General features: G+C 48.2%; 1 protein-coding gene across 2 annotated transcripts in view; it reads left to right on the top strand.

The window, feature by feature from the left end:
• The window catches only part of SLC2A9 (solute carrier family 2 member 9), a 203,934-nt gene that overhangs the window by 121,882 nt on the left and 63,974 nt on the right, over positions 1-18,078 (top strand). For both annotated transcript variants that reach the window (XM_036921115.2, XM_036921117.2), the window contains 2 exons: positions 941-1,128; positions 13,916-14,026. In XM_036921115.2, the coding sequence (XP_036777010.2) occupies positions 941-1,128; positions 13,916-14,026 (299 nt within the window). The remainder of the gene's footprint in view (positions 1-940; positions 1,129-13,915; positions 14,027-18,078) is intronic.

The raw sequence follows: 18,078 nt of genomic DNA, 5'->3' as shown, positions 1-18,078 counted from the left end.
GTTTTTAAAGATGACGCCCACTGGAATGGACTGTCCACAGGTGTCATCTCCATAGCCACCTTTCCCTGTAGGAGGATATCTATCAGAGCACCAAATATTTAAATCTAAGTTCTAAAAGTGTCTCCTATGACCTGATTATTATGATCTCAGGGGTCTAATCAGTCAGCCCAAGTTCGTGAGTATATCTGCGGAGGCTTACACAATTAAGGGCTTGGTAAAAAATGACGGGTTTGCTGAGGCTGGAAATTTGCAATATTCAGGCTGGAAAATAAGGTATAAGTTACATGGTGAATTTAAATCCTCGGGAAGTTTAGCTCTTTGAGAATATTTCTCCCCAAGATTTCTCTATTTCAGAGGGTGACATGGAAAAGTCCTGGAGGCATTTAGTTCCATCTTCCTTCCAATGATAAAATCTACATCCAGACACCTTGGCCAAGTAGCAATCTCACCTCCATCCAGACACCTCCAAAAAGAATAACTGCTCAGGGCCAGGCAAATAGAATGTGCTCAATGAATATCCATTGAATGAGTCCCCACTGCATGTGAATCTCTGAGATGGAGTTTAGTGCGTATTACATCATGCAGTCTGACAGCAGCCATGTGAGTCAGAAATTACAATGGACGAATGTGGATACCGTTCGGCTACCCCGTGGTAGAGACAGAATTGGAGTCCTGGGCATGTGCTGCTTTGCTGTGGGGGTGATCCGGAAGCCCTGGTTCTTTCCTGGCTCTTCTCTTAGCCATCTTGACCTTGGACAACTCATTGCATCTCTCTATTTTTAAACAAGGGCTTGAGATTACATGGCTTCAAAGGCCCCTGCCAGCTCCGTTCCTGACAAAGGGTGTGTGTGGGTGGTGGGATGATCCCTGTGGGGCCCAGCATTAGACACAGCGGATGTCCTAACCCCTGCTGAAAGTCCATGCTCGTCCCTGTTTGCAGCCTTCCGAACTTTCCTGGGCAAAGAGGATGTCTCCCGAGAGGTGGAGGAGGTCCTGGCTGAGAGCCGTGTGCAGAGGAACATCCGCCTGGCGTCGGTGCTGGAGCTGCTCAGGAGCCCCTTTGTCCGCTGGCAGGTCATCACTGTGGTCATCACCATGGCCTGCTACCAGCTCTGCGGTCTCAACGCGGTGAGTGTCCCCACCCACACGGGGGAACCAGAGGGAGGAGTGGGGTGCGGTGGGTCAGCGCGTGGATGGCTCAGGGCCAGGGGCAGGTGCCCAGGTCCCAACCCCAGCTCTGCCACCTCCCCCAGCCCTGTGCCATCGAGCAGCCACATTATCAGACCCCCAACATCCTCATCTGTACCATGGGACAGACATACTCCATGCAGAGTGTTCAGTGCAGCAGCCAGCACATTACCCCCTAATAAATGCTGCCTATCAGCATGATTACCAATCCCTAAAAGCACCTAAAAGTCATATTGATTAACAAAACGCTGTTAGGAAGTTGTGAGTGAGAGGCGTTGAGAGGATTTAAGTAATAGTAGTCCTGGCTGGGGGCGGGGCTTCAACATGTGATTTGGGCCTGGGAAAACCTCAAAGCTTTAAAGAAAACATTTTCTGGGGACTGGGCTGAGGTGGGCAGGGAAATTGGAGGACAAGGTCTTCCCCAAGGTGCCCCAACCCTCTGACGGACACAGCCATCTGTTCTCTCCCAGGAGCTCCAGAAGGTAGAATCCAGGAATTTGAGGACAGGGAGTGGGGTGGGGTGAGGGGGTGCAGATTTGGGAGCATTATCATCATTGTTGCTTCTGGAAAAAAGCAGATTGGTGCTCGGATTGATGAGCTCCCCATTCATGAAGGCAAGCAAGTCGGCTAGCCAGCCATGTGGCAGGGGTGTATAGAGGGCTTCCTGCACTGATACATTCAAATGCCCTCTGAGGTCAGGAGTGTGTCTGGGCCCAGAGGGAGGGACAAAAGCACCCTCCAGAGAGCCCCAGGTAAAGTACCTCTGTTAGGGGGGCATTGTTTATTTTCCCCGGTTCTTTTCCCCGTCACAACAAAGAATTGAAGGGCAGAGATGCAATAGCGAAGCAGAGTAAAAGTTTTATTTAACGTTACACACTTAAAGAGAGAAAGTGCAGGCCACCTCAGGGAGAGGTGCACCCTGAAAGGCTGAGAAACAGTTTTATTTAAGGCAAAAAGGTGCACACTCAGAAAAAGGGGAGTGTGGGTCACCTCAGAGAAGAAGCACACTGAAAGATTGGGGGTTCGAATTGTCAGGACTGTGACAAAGGGCTAGGGGTGTGGGCTTGTCAAGTGGTCTCAAGATGTTTATCTTCTATGAGAGACATTACATCTCTTATCAGTCCTCCAGGTAATTCTGCAAAATTAACTTAACACAAGAAATTTACCGATCCAGTTCCTCCCCAGGGTAGCAGCTTCCCTCTGGGAACGTATCAATCAAGACAGCCTGCCCTGCCCCCAAGGTGGGCTGAGTTAGTGTCTGTTTGCTGAAGAATATGTTAATGATCTTACTTCTTAACTCCCTGGGTTTTAAAATGCAATCTTAGCTTTAAGATGGAATCTTTCCTGTTCTTACTATGCTCTTTATAGCTGGGCTTGTTTGTTAAATTAATCATGATGCTTGTCTCCTACCCAGGTTCCAAATTACTTGATTAGGGGCTGGAAGGAAAAAACAGCATAGAGGTTAAGTTAAAGAATAAGCTGGGTCTTTTAGCAGGTTAAAGTATATCTTACAATGGCATGATCTAATTGATGCAATGAAGACGTGGGTCATGCTCAGATGCTTTTCTTTATCTGGGGAATATTTGGACATTCCAAGCCAAGTTGCTCCTGGCCTTTGGAACTTCAACTGATGAACTCATAATTCTGTGAGTCTTTTCTGGCTCTCTAGTTTTATCTGGTTAACTCTTTGAGTCCCTTTTAATAGGCTTTATTGGCCTTAATTCTCTCTCCATCCTGCTCATTTCTATTCTTCTGCCTAACAGCTCCTCTGCATTTATGAGCCTGGCATCCCCCAGGAGTCTGCAGGGAAGGTGTCTGGGGTGTGCAGGGGAGGTGACATGGAAGGGGAATAGTTCCTGTCCAGAGACAGAAGGATGACAGCACATGACGTTCTGCCTCATTTCAGCAACTCTTGATGCTAGTTTTAGAAACATGGGGATGAAATGAAATTATCTTGCTACATATTTGTTTCTCCCTTTTTCCTTGGGCTGCTTAAAGTCAGAATGAGGAAGTGCCTGGGTCAACAGCACGAACTTAGACAAGTCCTGCCATTTCCTGCTTTTACATGACCAAGGACATGCTAGACAGTCTCCCAGCCGCCCTCCCTATTCTGAGAAAGTAGACAGTGTATCTGTTTCTTAAAGCAAAGGCTCCAAGTAGTAGACGCCACATATGGAATCTGTATTTAATGAGACATTTAGATTGAGAACCATGACATTTCTAAACAGAATCTTTTCCTCAGCTGTGACATAATTTTCCAATTTGCATACCTGATACAACTTTATGAAGTGCACACGAGTGTGTCGGTAAGCCCCGCTGCATAAGCATATGAGGGAAAAAAACCATGTCCTCCGCTCCCAAAGCCAGCCGAGGTGAGATCCCAGCTTCAGAACATTGAATTCTCATCCTAGTGATAGCTTTTCATCTGTTCTTTTTACTCTTGGGAGAACATTTAAAGCGAGATCTACCCCCTTAACAAATGTCTAAGTATACAATACAGTGTCCTTGTACAGCACATCTCTGCAGAACTGATACTTTGTATCCATTGACTAGCAACTCCCCATTCCCTCTCCCCAGACACCTGGCAATCACCCTTTTACCCTCTGCCTCCATGAATTTGACTATTTTAATACTTTATATTGGTGGAATCATGCAGTATTTGTCCTTCTGTGATGGCTCATTTCACTCAGAATAATGCCCAGGTTTATCCATGTTATCACATATTGCAGGATTTCTTTCTTTTTATGGCTGAGTAATATTCCACCGTGTGAATATACCACATTTTCTTTATCTGTTCATCCATTAACAAACAGGTTATTTCCACATCTTGGCTACTGTAAATACTGCTGCATTGAAAATAGGAAGGCAAATTCTCTTCAAGATCCTGCTTTCAACTCTTCTGGATAAACACCCAGAAATGGAATTGCTGGATCACATGGGGCTTCTGGTTTTCATTTTATGAAGACCCTCCATGCTGTCTTCCATAGGGTGCACTGGTTTGCATTTCACCAACAGTGAGCAAGGGTTCCAATTTCCCCACATCCTCACCAACACTTATATATATATATTTTTTTTAATAATATAACATCCTAACAGGTGTGAGGCAATATCTTATTGGGATTTTGATTGCATTTCTATGGAGATTAATGATGTCTTATTGGCCATTCGAATGTCTTTGGAGAAATGTCTATTTAGGTCCTTGCTCATTTTTAATTGGAGGGTTTTTTTGTTTTGTTGTTGCTATTGTTTTGTTTTGCTATTGAGATGTAGGATTTCCTTATATTTTGGAGATTAACCCCCTTTATCAGACATATAGTTTGTTGATATTTTCTCCCATGCTGGAGGTTGCCTTTGCACTCTGTTGATTATACTCCTTGTTGTACAGAAGCTTTTTAGTTTGATGTAGTCCCACTAGTCTGTTCTGCTTTTGGTGTCATATCCAAAAATTCATGGCCAAGACCAGTGTTATGAAGCTTTTCCCCTATGTTTTCTCCTGGGAAATTTAAAGTTCCAGATCTTATGTTTAAGCCTTTAATCTATTTGAGTGAAGATAAGGGTCAAATCTCATTCTTCTGCATGTGGTTATCCAGTTTTCCCAACACTGTTTGTCAAAGAGACTGTTCCTTCCCCATTGTGTATTCTTGGCCCCCTTGCTGAAGATAGTTGACCCTATATGCCTAGGTTTATTTCTGGGCTCTGTATTCTGCTCCATTAGTCCACATATCTGACTTTATGCCAGTACCGTACTGTTTGAATTACTTTATCTTTGTAATATCCTTCAAAATCAGAAAGTGTGATACCTCCAGTTTTGTTCTTTCTCAAATTATTTTTAACTATTCATTGGCTTTTGTGGCTCCATATGAATATAGATTTTGCTCTATTTTTGTAAAACATGCCATTGGGATTTTGATAGGGATGACATTAAATCTGAGATTGCTTTGGGTAGTGTGGACATTTTAACAATATTAAGTCTTCCAAACCATGAACCCAGTGTCTTTCCATTTATTTGTGTCTTCTTTAATTTTCTCCATCAGTATTTTGTAGTTTTAAGTGTAAAAGTCTTTCACCTCCTTAATTTTATTCCCAACAGTTTTATTCTTTTTGATGCTATTATAAACAGGATTATTTCCTTAATTTCCTTTTCAGAGAGTTCATTATTAATATATAGAAAGGTAACTGATTTTTATATGTTGATTTTGTACCCTGCAGCTTTACTGAATTTGTTTACTAGTGCTAACAATGTGTGTGTGTGTGTGTGTGTGTGTGTGTGTGAGATCTCCGTTTTCTACCTACAAGATTATGCCATTTGCAAACAGTGATAATTTTACTCCCTCATTTCTGGTTTGGATGCCTTTTCTTTCTTTCTTCTGCCCTTCTTTCTCTCTGTCTAGGCCCTCAGTACTATATTGCAGAGAAGTGGTGAGAGAGGGCAACCGTGCCTTGTTCCTGATCTTAATCAGGAAAAGCTCTCGGTTCTTCACCACTGAGTATGTTAGCTGTGGGCTTGTCATATATGACCTTTATTATGTTGAGACAATTTCCATCTGTTCTTAGTTTGTTGAGGATTATTTTTAATCTTTAAGTCAGGAGTAATACTTCCAGCCTGGCATGCTTAACTTGACACAGAGCAAAGAGCTCTGGCTTTTTGTCTCACTGTGACACAGACCTGCACTGGGAAGCCTGGGCCCTTCCCCCCCGCCCCTCTCCCCAGCCTCTATCTGCTCATCTGTAATGATAATCAAGCACACTCTTATTTAGCACTTAACATGAGCCTGGCACTGTGAGTTAGGCACTGCTGTTAGGCACAGAGACATTGAGAGACTGTCCCTAGGTCACACAGCTGGGAATGGTAGAAAGGGGATTCAAGCCTCAGCCACTTGGCCACAAGGTCTGAGTGCTTAACCCCAAGCAGGGAGAGTCCCCACAGCCCCCTCAGGGCATCCCCATGTGTGTCACTGGGCTGTGTCCCCAGGTCCTCCCTAGGCAACCAGTGAGACAAGTCTTTCTTCTGTCTTACATACGAATGGATAACCATGGTCACAGCACATCCCAGCATCCCAGCCCCGCCACCCTGTGCCCCTGTCTGGCTCTGTCCCCGCACCTGCTGCCTTTCAATCCACAGAAGTCATGAGACTAAGGAAGAGTGATTCAAACACAGGCAAAAGCCATGTTAAAACTTTAAACTTGCTTTTTCCCTTAATTGTACCAGAAATTATTTTGGGGATGTAGCCTATAGTTTAAGACAGTTGTAAATCCTGCTAAGCATCTCCCTGTTCGTCACCTTATTCCAACCCTGAATATCCCGCAGGATAAATGATGCCATCCCCATTTTCTAGATTAAGAGACTGAGGCTTACAGAGGGCCAAGGACCTGTTCCCAGGCACAGCAGGTGGTGCATGTGCTGTCAAACTCAACCTGCTGGGCACCAGCTACCTGCTCTAACACCCTGCTATCTGAACGAAACCAGTGTTTCTCAACCTCGGCTCTATGTACATTTGGGGCTGGAAAATTCATTGACCTGGGGGCCATCCTGTGCCCTATAGGATGTTGACCTGTAAGCTCCCCTGACCTCTCCCCACTGTGCCACTGGTGACAACAAGAAATGTGTGCAGATATCACCAGGTGTCCCCTGGGAGCAAAACTGACCCTGGTTGAGAGACACTGTATTAAATAAACATTACCTTTTGTTCAGCACCCTTTAGCTAAAGAATTGGTGAATCGTTTTTGCATAGTTTAGAAAGTCAGATTTAACCACCTTTATTATTTCTAAATTCTTTCCAATGTCAGATTGTTTTTTTCCCTCCTCCTCACAATGGCTTTCAGATTCCTTCTCTAAAATTAGGCTTGTCATTTAAAGTCACTTATTTTATGCAGCTGCCTTCCTCCTAAGCAGTTTGTCCTTTGCATGAAAAAGCAGACTTCTGTGCGAATGCTCAGGCTCTCTGGCAAGAAGGAGCAGAGCCCATCCTCTGTCCTGGGGTGGCCGCCGGGCTCCTGCACCCCAGAAGCCACTCCCCGCCCCATGACTGCCCTCGAGAATGAGGCCATGTCTCATGGTCCCTGGGTCTCCAGCACTCACGCATGGCACATGGGAGGCACATGGAGTAAGGCGAGAAGAACAAGGGGCAGGGAGGGCACTGTGTCTACCAAGTCCTTGGGTTGAAAATTGGACCCATTGTCACACTGAGTGCAGGGAAGCCATAGTTTTCTGGAACCTTCCTGAATCTTCCGGAATGCCAAGGATTCTGGCGGTACTGTTATCGGGTTGCCCTTCCTTCCTCTGGATTCCTCCCTTCTTGAGCAGAGGAAACCAATCACACTGACTTCTCTGGGCCTCAGTTTCCTGTTATGAAAAATGGGGCTGGTAATACCATTGGGAGGATTATATGAAATTACATCCATGGGATATTTCACAGACGGTAACTGCCGAGCTTCTGTTAGCTCTCCCGCGCCCCTCGCTCCTGTCAGCAAGACTGTTTCTAGCACTGTTTTCTTCTCTCTCAGTGCCTCACCTTTACCAACTCTGCTGCTTCCAATGTGCAGTCTTGGCTGGGAAACAAGACACCCAAGTTTGTTAGAAACAGGAGTGGTGAGGCTCAGAGGGCAGGCTGTGAATAAGCCACGCAGGCTGGTGCCATTGTTCTAGATGCTCAGAAGTGTCTCACTGCCTCTGTGTTTGTCCATCCAGTGCCCCGTATCACAGCATCCCTGGGTAGCTGGTGTGCCTCTAATCCTTTCCCCGTGTAATTGTTCCATACGCCTCCTTTCCCTGCTAACGTAGACGTAGGAGCGTGGGGGCGTGTGTGTTGCTGTGCACATGTGGTGTAACCCCCGTGCCTAGCAGAGCACCAGGCATCCTACACCCTCAGGAAATAATTGACTGGGTAAGGGGCAAGCCTGGGAGACAAGAAAGTCTCTGATGGGTTTGCAGCAACACAGGCTACCTTCCCCCATTTGCTGGCCTCGGTCTACACGAAAGCCCATCTCACATGACACGGCATCATTAGGAGTCTGAAGCCCAAAGCATGTTTTGCACAAAACTTCTAATCACAAGTTCAGAAGAATTATAAATGGCTTTTGTTTTGAAGTTTCTTCCCAAGTAACTTCCTAACTCAAATTAGAAGAATTAAATGTTCCGTTACCCTAATAGCTGAGACCATCTCACTGAAAGAGCTTACCACGTCTCCATGGATGGAGAGAATGTTAAAAGGAGGCCCTCTGTGTGGCAGCCCCAGGGTACTGATGGACAACACAACCGTGTTCAACTCCCGGCATTGGACTTGGGACTTATGGGACAAGCTACACAACTGCCCTGTGCCTCAGTTTCCCTAACTGCAAAGTGGTACCTACCTTCTATCGTGGTTGTGCAGACAGATGAAAGGATGTCCATAAAGCTCTCAGGCCAGCCACACAGTGATACTTGATAACCTTAGCTATTACCTTGTTGAGAGAACTCTGCCCCAAGGCTACAGGGCTGCCTGGGTTCCAGCCCTTTCATCCCACCTCCCAGGTGTGTAACCCTGGGTGAGAAACTGAACCCCTCTGACCTTGACCACTGGGATGTACAATGGGGACATGACAAAGGAGAAGAGGAAGGTGCCATCAGCGGTTAAGGGCTGGGTCAGGGCCAGATCATATTTTCCCTGTAAGATGGGGAACACCACTAGGTCATCCAACACTCTTAGGAAAGCCTTTAAAAGCTAGGATTTTCTGGCCACTCTTAAAACTTGAGTTCTCACTTTGTATCTTTCTGGAATTTCGTGAAGCAAAGGAGGAGTGAGAGGCAGAGCAGGAGGCTGCCCTTCCCTGAACACAGAGTTGACACTCCACACACGCCGTCAACGTCATCCCCACACAGCAAGTCGAGACTCGAGTCCAAGTTCTCCCTGCTGGCAGCAATCGCTGGGGGTCAAGCCTGTTCTGTCCAGCTCACACCCACCTGGCTTTGCAAACAGTAACAGCTCACAAGAGGCGACTTCAGATTTTTAGTTGTCTGACCTTGGACTTCGGCCATGGTGGGGCTGTTACAAGCCCAGCTAGCCCTGGAGAGAGCCCTGAGCCATGTGGGGGTCTTTGGCAAAGAACGAGGACCCACCATGGGAGGTGGGGACAGTCAGCCCATTCCTCGGCCTGCTTGCCAGTCCTGATGAGAATGAGGCCTGACGTCAGCCTGGGTTTGGAGGGAGCAGCTGTGCTGAGGACTAGGGTCTGGGCTTTCCCCCCCACCCCGAGAAGATCTGCTTTTCTTTGCTGCTGGCCTGTTGTTACCCCTTCCCAGGGTGCCGTCTGCCCCCTCCCACCTCTTAGATCAGCTCCACCCAACTGATCACCTGCCTTGTTCCATCTCAGAGAAGTCAGGCGACCTCTCGCCCAGAGGCAGTAGAGGGGTGGAACGGCTGAGCTGACCTCGCAGCTCCACCCCGCCTGGCCTTGTAGCCCTCACCTGGCTGTGCCTCAGTTTCCTCATCTGCTAAATGGGAGTAAGATGTCCACCTCCCTGGGCACAGCAAGGAGCAAATTGGGTCATGTAGGTGATAGTTTGAGAAAGTACCATACATAGGCCCCCCTGTTTTCCCCTCTGAAATTCAGGACAGATTAGAGATTGGCACAGGACGCAAATGGGGATCAAAATGTCAGCCCCCCTCCAAGTGGAGCTGGATGAGAGGGGGCGACTTCAGAAGTGTGGGTAACTCTGCACTCCCAGGTTTCAGGCGCCCACCCAGTCACATCAGAGGGAGCACCTGCACGCCCGGCCCACGGACAGGTCCCCCCCTGCATGGTGAGAGCAGAGGGGAACCCGGACTTCCCCCTGGAAACAGTGCACAGAGCCCCAAGGGGAGGCCCGTGAGCGCAGAGGATCTCCTTCCACGGAGGCCCCCTTCCCGCCTCACCCGCTTGTTCCTGGGCTAAGAGAAGCGGGTGCCCCAAATGGGAACTGGAAACGAAGGGAAAGGAGACGCTGCCCGACAACAGGTGAGGCGCCGGCACAGCTCCCGGGACACAGTGCTTAATGAATGGCGGTCGCCGCTGGTCCCTGTACTTCAGAATAGGTCCTGCGCATCTCATTCGCTTGTGGGGGCCCCTCCGTGTTTCCAGCTCTCTGTCTCTCACTCCTTCTCCGACCTCTGCTTCCATCCTGGTCTCTCTCTGACCTCTGCCCCCCCTGCCTCCCTCCTGTAAGGACCCTTGTGATTACATTCCTAGCTCACCTGGGTAATCCAGACTCACGTCTCCATCTCAGGACCGTTCCATCTTCAAAGTCCTTTTTGCTGCACAATGTTACACATTCCCGGGTTCCAGGGATTAGGACGCCGTCCTCTGGGGAACCAGTGCCCTCCTGCCACATCCCGCGAGCGCAGGCTAAGCCTTCTCTGGGTCAGTATCGCCTTATCTGGGCAAAGGCAGGTCCGCAGTTTCGTGGCTCCTGAAGCACAGACAGAGAGAGATTAGCATGCATGTCTCGGTCAAGGGCGACTGTAGTCAAGGCCGTGGGCATACGGGAGTTGGGGCGAACAATACATAGGAATCTGGTCGGCAAGCCGGGCTCGAGCCCCAGCACTGCCCGCAGCCGTGAACCGCACTCGGGGCGCCGACAGACCTGGGCTGCATCCTGCTCCTGCCTTGCTGGCTGGCTGGTCTCTCCAGCCCTTAGGCAATGCCACCCCCACAAGCAGCCGACAAGGCTGGAAGTGATGATCGTGTTACACTTTGTCTCTAAGACACGTGTCATGAGTTAAGAAGGAGAGCTTCAGAGTGTTAGAGGCAGGGTGTCCAGACGACTGTGCGCCCTTCCCTGTGCCCCCTGCAAAGTCCCGCTCAGGCCCAGCCCCTGGGAGGGGCGGCTGAGAAGCAGATGCAGAGGTGTTCCTCCCGTGCTGTGCATTGCTGGTGTTTCCCTTTACCGAGGAGCAGTCGCATCTCAGCAGAGGGACGGAAGACTTCTACAATGATACCCAGCATTTGGTGTGCACCAATTATATGAAAGATGCTTGACGTCATCATTTTTTAAATGTTTACAACAACCCTGAAAGGCAGCAGCATAGCATTCCCTCCTTTTAGACAGCAGGGGTTCAGAGACGTGCGGTCACTTGCCTACAGACCCAGCTCCCAAGAGGCACCCGGAACTGTGCTCCTTGTGCTCCACTGTCCTCCTCAGTGGAACCCAATTGTGTTGGGTGAGGCCAACACTGAGCAAACTCCGTGGCAGGGTCCCCTGTGGCCACGCTGCAGACTCCGTGTTGTACAACACCCTCAAACCACCCAATCGAATAAACCAAATACAGTGGGATCAGGGGCAGAGGCAGTTACCTGCCGCCTCTGTAAGATGATGTGAGGGCAGGGAAGGGGTCTCCTGGCACCCGCGGAATCAGCCTGGCAGTTCGTGTGATAGACAGGCCTTCCCCAGCCCAGCACGACCTCTGTACCAGCCCTGGGCTTGGGGAGAGGGTCTAAAGGGCTGATTTTTGCCTGTCGATGCCTAAGTGCATTTACATATAAGGTGACTGCAGAGATACTTTTATCACTAACTGGTCCCTGATGAGCATGTAATTTTATGCACGATGACTCTCTGCTAACATTCAAACCTGGGAGGGATGCCCAAGGCAGGATTGCTGCTGAGAATTGGAAGCAGGGAAGAAAGGGGGTAAGAGGGGGTGGGAGGCCAGGAAGGAGCACCATGTGTCGGGCCAGAGCACAGCTTCCCCTGCAGAACACACGGCCAGTGGGGCCCGAGCGTGGAAGCCTCCAGAACAAGAGCAGGCCAGAGTGTGGGGTTCAGAACTGAGGCTCAGAACAGCACAACTTCAGATCCACCTTTGCATGGGGTGGCAGCAGGGCAGCCTGGGAGCTGGACAGGGTCCACAGAGACCCTTGGCTATTGAAATCAATAAATTTGGATGAAGAAAGGCACTTAATCTCTGATCAGCCCCTGAAGATGTGCCAGGGATCAGTTACCTTCAAAAGGGGAGGAGATTAAATGAACAAATTCAATGGAGACTCAGGGTTTGGGGAATAAGTTGGCCTCTGTCACAGCTCTAAGAGCCAGAGGAATTAGTGAATCTGTCAGGAGCCACTCCTGTGCTCCCTGGCTGTCACAGCAAAGATGGAATCTAAAATTTGAATTCCTCTGCCACTCAAGCAAGAGGAGATGCAAGCAGGAATGACTTTGTTTCATATGAACATTAAAACCCACTTTTTCCAACAGAGGCTTTCATGCCCATGAGCTGAAAGAAATTTGTGCAATAGTTTTTACTAGAGTCTTTGGTGTGCCCGTGACTTTATGATAAACGACTCCCTTCATTAAAAGTAAACTTTCTGTAGCTCTGAATAGGTCCTAAATGACATATTCTCCCCCAGTGCATGAAATGATTTTGTAGAACAAATGCTGGTAACAAGACAAGTTAGTAGAAACAAGAGCTTTCTCCAGAAAGGAAGAAAAAACCAAATGCTATGAGCCGCCGAGCCACGGCCAAGCCTGACACATTATGAGCAACAAACTCTAATATTTCTGCTTAGTGACGATCAGTTTGTAAATGTTTTCAAGGCCCGTCAAGGCAGTGGGTCTCCTTGTGAGGTTTCATATTCGGCCTACATGGCTTTGCCTCATTCAGCAAACTTTGCTTTGTAAGAAGTGGCTGGGATTGAGAGAACACAAATAATTTGTGTCCAGCCTATTGATCCAACAGTTTGAGTAAATAATAAACAGTGACAGTTCTTACCCAGTTGCTGACATGTCACAGCAAGGGCATGGGTATCTTCTTTTGACAGAATTGGAGAAGGAATCTCAGCGGGGTGGAGTGAATTGCCTGAGGTCACTCAGCTAGTCACGATGGAGCCACATCTCCAAACTCCAAAACAATGATTGTCTGGAGCCCCATAAGTGTCTGTTAGGATTAGCTTGGGCCATTATGCAGCAGAAACCTCAACTGTGACCTAGTTGCACACAGAGGAAATGAGGAGGGCCGGCACAGCAGCTCCAGGACCACACATGCTCGTTCGCACAGGGCAGTCCTGATTTATGCCTGTTGTCCTAGAATAATTGTTAACACTGTCAAAAGTGCCCAGGCTTGGATAATTAATTTTACGGAATCACTCCAGTGAGTAAGTAGAAGGCTCCTTCTAACGTCCTGCTCCAGCACCTGAACAGATAGCTTCCATCCCAAGGCAGGGGCTCTATGTGTAGTTTATTCAGGTTGTATACTGAGTAACTCTCAAGAGCATCATTCATATTGTGCCTATTGTGGCAATTTTAGTATGGCAATATTCCAGTAGATAACAGTAAAGTATCCTATGGGTCAGGAACTTTTTCTCATTCTCACAAAGTTGCCATCAGGGCTGATAACCGTGCTGTCCTGAGGTCACCTAGCGATCCAAAGAGGCTGCTGAAGCTCCAGCCATCACATTCACCATGCAGACAGCAGAAAGGAGGAAGGGCAAAAAATGAAATCACACCTCCTTGGTGAAAGCTCACTTTAAGGAGACTTCCTGGAGCTCCACCAACACTTTTGCTTGTACCTCATTGCTGCACAAGGCCGAACACATGTTGTTCTCAGTAATGTAGGAGTTCTGTTCATAATGAAGAGGTGGGAAATGTGAGAGAAGGGAGAAAATAAGTGGTCAGCCATGCCAAGTGGCTCCACCTTGAAACTGGATTTAGCAGCGAATTTACTTGAGGAAACTGATGCTGCTCTCCCACCCTCCTCCCTTCTTTTTCTTTCCTGCATTATAGATTTGGTTCTACACCAACAGTATCTTTGGAGACGCTGGGATTCCTCCAGAGAAGATCCCATACATCACCTTGAGCACTGGGGGCATTGAGACTTTGGCTGCCGTCTTCTCTGTAAGTACACAGGTGATTCCTGGGAACCTCACAGAGGGTACTGGATGCCGCAGGGCGCCCGCCAGCAAACCGGCATGCCTTTAAAGGAGCATACCCTTTGTCACTCGGAGGTGCCTGAGATTTAGAAGCTTATCATGCAGTTCATCACAGATGTTTTGCTCATGTAGAAAATATTCTTGACTCTATTAGCTCCTCCACTATCTTCTGTTTAATAAGTAGCTCCCTCCTTTGAGCTCTCACCTGGTTGCTGATGACACAACATCACAGACACCTTGTTGGAAGAGCCACATCTCCCCGGGGGTGTGTATCAGAGTTCCTGTGAACCTAAGTCCTGTTGCCATGGCATTTACAATGTGTCAAACCCATTAGCTGTCATCTTCCCACCTTATACAGGTAGCAGTTTGCAAGGCAAAGAAGAGGAGAAAAGACATCCCAGTTGATTGGTATAATAGACAGGGTGACTTTACCATACTAACGAGCAAAAATGGCCCTAAGAAGAGATAGGGCTCATCACTCTTTCTCAACCTTCACATGGAAAATAAATGTCTAGAGGGGAAACAAAGTTGGGAGACTTCAGAATCTAGCAGAAATTGTACAAGTATTTTGAATCCTGGCTCCAGGACTTCTTGGCTGTGTGATATTGGACAATGCACTCAACATCTCTGCATTTTGGTTCCCTCTTTATGAGATGCTCATGTCCCTTCCAACTTGTAGGTGTGCAGTCTGTGCCTCACGTTTCAGGCACATAGTACATGATGGGGCCTCGCTGCAAAGGAAGGAGAGGAGGGCTGGAATCAGAGCGGCATTGTCTGACCTCGAAGTAGCTCCTTTGTTCCCACTCTCGCTTTCTGATCCGCACTAAGGTTGATGTCCGTGCAATAGGCAGAGGCTTCCGGTCACATTTCCGGCTTACGACAGAACATTCTAACAACATGCTTTTAGAAATGGATGTCATGCAAGTGTTGACGATTGAGCCCAGGGTCCTCCTCCTTCCTGTTCAGTCTTTTCGTTAGAGGAAAAAAATTTCAATGTTACGCATGCTGGAAGTGTCACAAAATTGTTGTCTTGTGTTACAGATTCCACTCAATCATTATTATCAGTTTTTACATTGATCTGTGGAAAAGCACAGTCTGGAATGTAAATGATGGGGAAATTACAGGGTTTTTTTTGAGGAGGGAGGTTGGTGAGGTATTTTGTTGTTATAAGAAATCATCACAAGCTTATTAGGGACAATTTGTAAGATTCAGAAAAATAGAAAAAAAAAAGAAGAAATCACCTACGATCATGCTGCCCAAGGAAGTTTGGCATAATCTCTCCTTGTCTGTTCTCCGCACAGACATACGTTTTATTCTTACACAGTAGTCATCCTATTCTATGTACCAATTCTAACCTGCTTTGTTTAGATGAACTTCCCATTTTATTATTCATTGTTTCAGAAGCACTTTCCTAAAGTATAACATATATACAGAAAAGTATGCAGATCTCGCCCCTCTGAATTAACACTAGTTGTGCAAGCTCTGGCATTCTTCAAAAATGGGCCATACGGTCATTTCCTTAGCTGGTGGCTACAGACGGTGGGCGTTGTTGAGAACCTCAAGGCAGAGCTTCACAGCCTGGATTCTGACCCCAGCTCCTCTCTTTTGAGCCTGTGACCCCAGGGAAGCTGTTCAACAGCTTCAAAATGTGGCTCAGTCTCCCCATTTTCATGCTCAGGGCATTGCCCCCGCCTCCCAGGGATAGGGTGAGGATGAGACGCGAGCACAGGTAGCAATAGGCAGCACCTGGCCAGTGTGCCCTCTGTGAATGTTAACTATTCCTGTTTTGCACAGGTAGTTCCCATTATCTGTCCTTTCAAATGAGGCTGTGGTGAGCATCCCCATGGAGAGCAGGCTGTCACAGGGCCCCTGCCAATGCTTTGATAGGTGAGGAGACCAAGTGCCACAGGAATGACCTCCCCAGGGTCATGCAGCCAGCGCACTGAAAGCTAAGGGGGTGAGGGGAGCCATGTAGGACCGCTGCTGCTCCACAGGACCCAGAAGCGCTTCGTGGGGGTGTCATGGATGCCACATGCCTCCTGAAAGCCTGACTGTCCCCCAGTAGAAAGAGGAGCAAACGAGGGGTGGTGAGGCTTCTAAGCTCAGTGTCCCTGACTCCAGAAACCCCTCTTTCCAATGCCCTCTCTCTGGCTGGCAGATCATCCTCACTAAAAGCTGACAATTTTTGACAAGGTATTCCTTGGAAGTGCTGATCCCGGGAGGGAGGGTAGGTGGCTGGACCCTCCTGGGAGAGGCAGAGAGGACCTTCCTCCTAACATCAGAGTGGGGAGTCGCAGTCTCTGCACAGTCTGGCTGCTGCAGCCTTCAAGTTTGGGTCCTGGTGACCACAGGCATTCGGATCATGTGTGTTCTAGAGGCGCAGACACCCCCTGTGGGCCCACGGGGGGAGTGGCGGCTTCAAGCTCTGATGGTAGATTCACTCACTCGCACATTCTTTCATTCCACAAGCAGTGATGGCCACCCGCATCAGGCTTATGCTAGGAGGTCACCAGTGAGGAAGTTGTGAAGTAGAGAGAAAGACCCAGAAACAGACACCTACCACATGCACACTGGGATGAACTCTCCTGTGAGAGGTTCCAGGAGGGCTTCCTGGAAGAGGGGCCCAGGAAGCAGAGAGCTAAGGGCCAGCAGGACTTAGCCAGGTGAGAGGATGGGAAGTGTGTCGGGCAGCATTTCCCCTGACCCTGTGTAGGTGTCCCCAGTCATCTGCATCCCCTCCCAGCTTATCTTTTCAAAGAATTGGAGATGCAGAATAGTCCTTTGGGAACAGTCCTTAAAATGGTAGCCTATATCCGAAACTCTGGAATCCCTTGAGATGAACTCCAGCATGAGGCTGGGAGTCTGAGATGGGGCAGGGTGCTGGGGGGAACTGACAGCTCTGATGTCAAACCCTGAGCATCCATATACCAGCTGAGCAGGCTTGATAGAACTGCTCAACATCTCTGAATTTATTTGCTCATCTTTACAATGGACCTTCCTATGCCCACTTGTGGTAAACAGAACACTGCCCCCCGAAATGTCCATATCCTAATTCTTGGAAGCATGAATATGTCACCTTACATGACAAGGGCAGGGGGGCTGGGCTTTGCAGATGTGATGAAGTTAAGGCTCTTGAGATGGGGAGGTGATCCTGGACTGTCCAGGCGGGCGTAGGTCATCCCAAGCATCCTTATAAGTGAAAGAAAGGCAAGAGGTCAGAGTCAGAGAAAAAGCAAAGGTTGGAGAGTTGCCTGTGATGCTTGGAAGAGGGAAGAAGGGCCACGAGCCCAGGGACATGCTCATATCCTCATCTGGGAAAGGCAGGAAACAGATTTGTCCCCGGATGCCCCAGAAGGAATCAGCCCTGCCAGCAACTGTAATTTCTGCCCCACGAGACCTACTGCAGACTTCTGACCTCCAAAGCTGTTAAGAGAATACATATGTGTTCCTTTAAGCCACTGAATCGGTGGTGACCTGTTTCAGCAGCCACAGGAAGGGAACCCGCCACCTTCCAGAACTGTCATGGAAACAGACCTCAAAGTGTGGGAACGCCCCCTGCGCCCTTCCCTGCAGAGTCAACATTCAGCGAGTCCCTGAAAATCTCCAGACTTTTTATTACCTTCTTTCTAAAAATACAGATATGATTTCATCCAACCTCTGAGGTAACTGCCTATCAAAAAGGACTTCCAGTCCTTTTTTCTTTCTTCTTACTGAGATTTTGACAGTCCATGAAAATGGCTTTGGGGCCTAATAAAGTTGAGAAAGACATTTTTGTTCATTTGATTTTCGATTAATTTCGGCTCCTGGCACTGCTCATCAGCTGGGGCAGCTGTAGGTAATTGCCGTCTTGCAGAAACAGCCCATTTTCCAAATTGATTTTCTTGGCCCAGCATTGACTCTCTGATGAGTGAACGTCCACAGAGTGTCATTCGGGCCACGTGAGCCTGCGTATCTGCTGCCACGTGGGGCAGCACTGCTGAAGCACGAGGCTCATTGAGGTTTTTCAAACCACAGGAA

This window comes from Manis pentadactyla, chromosome 5 (genome assembly GCF_030020395.1).
Source record: "Manis pentadactyla isolate mManPen7 chromosome 5, mManPen7.hap1, whole genome shotgun sequence".
NCBI lineage: Eukaryota > Metazoa > Chordata > Mammalia > Pholidota > Manidae > Manis > Manis pentadactyla.
The sequence above is the reverse complement of the archived record's forward strand: the minus strand, read 5'-3'. Positions and strand labels throughout refer to the sequence as shown.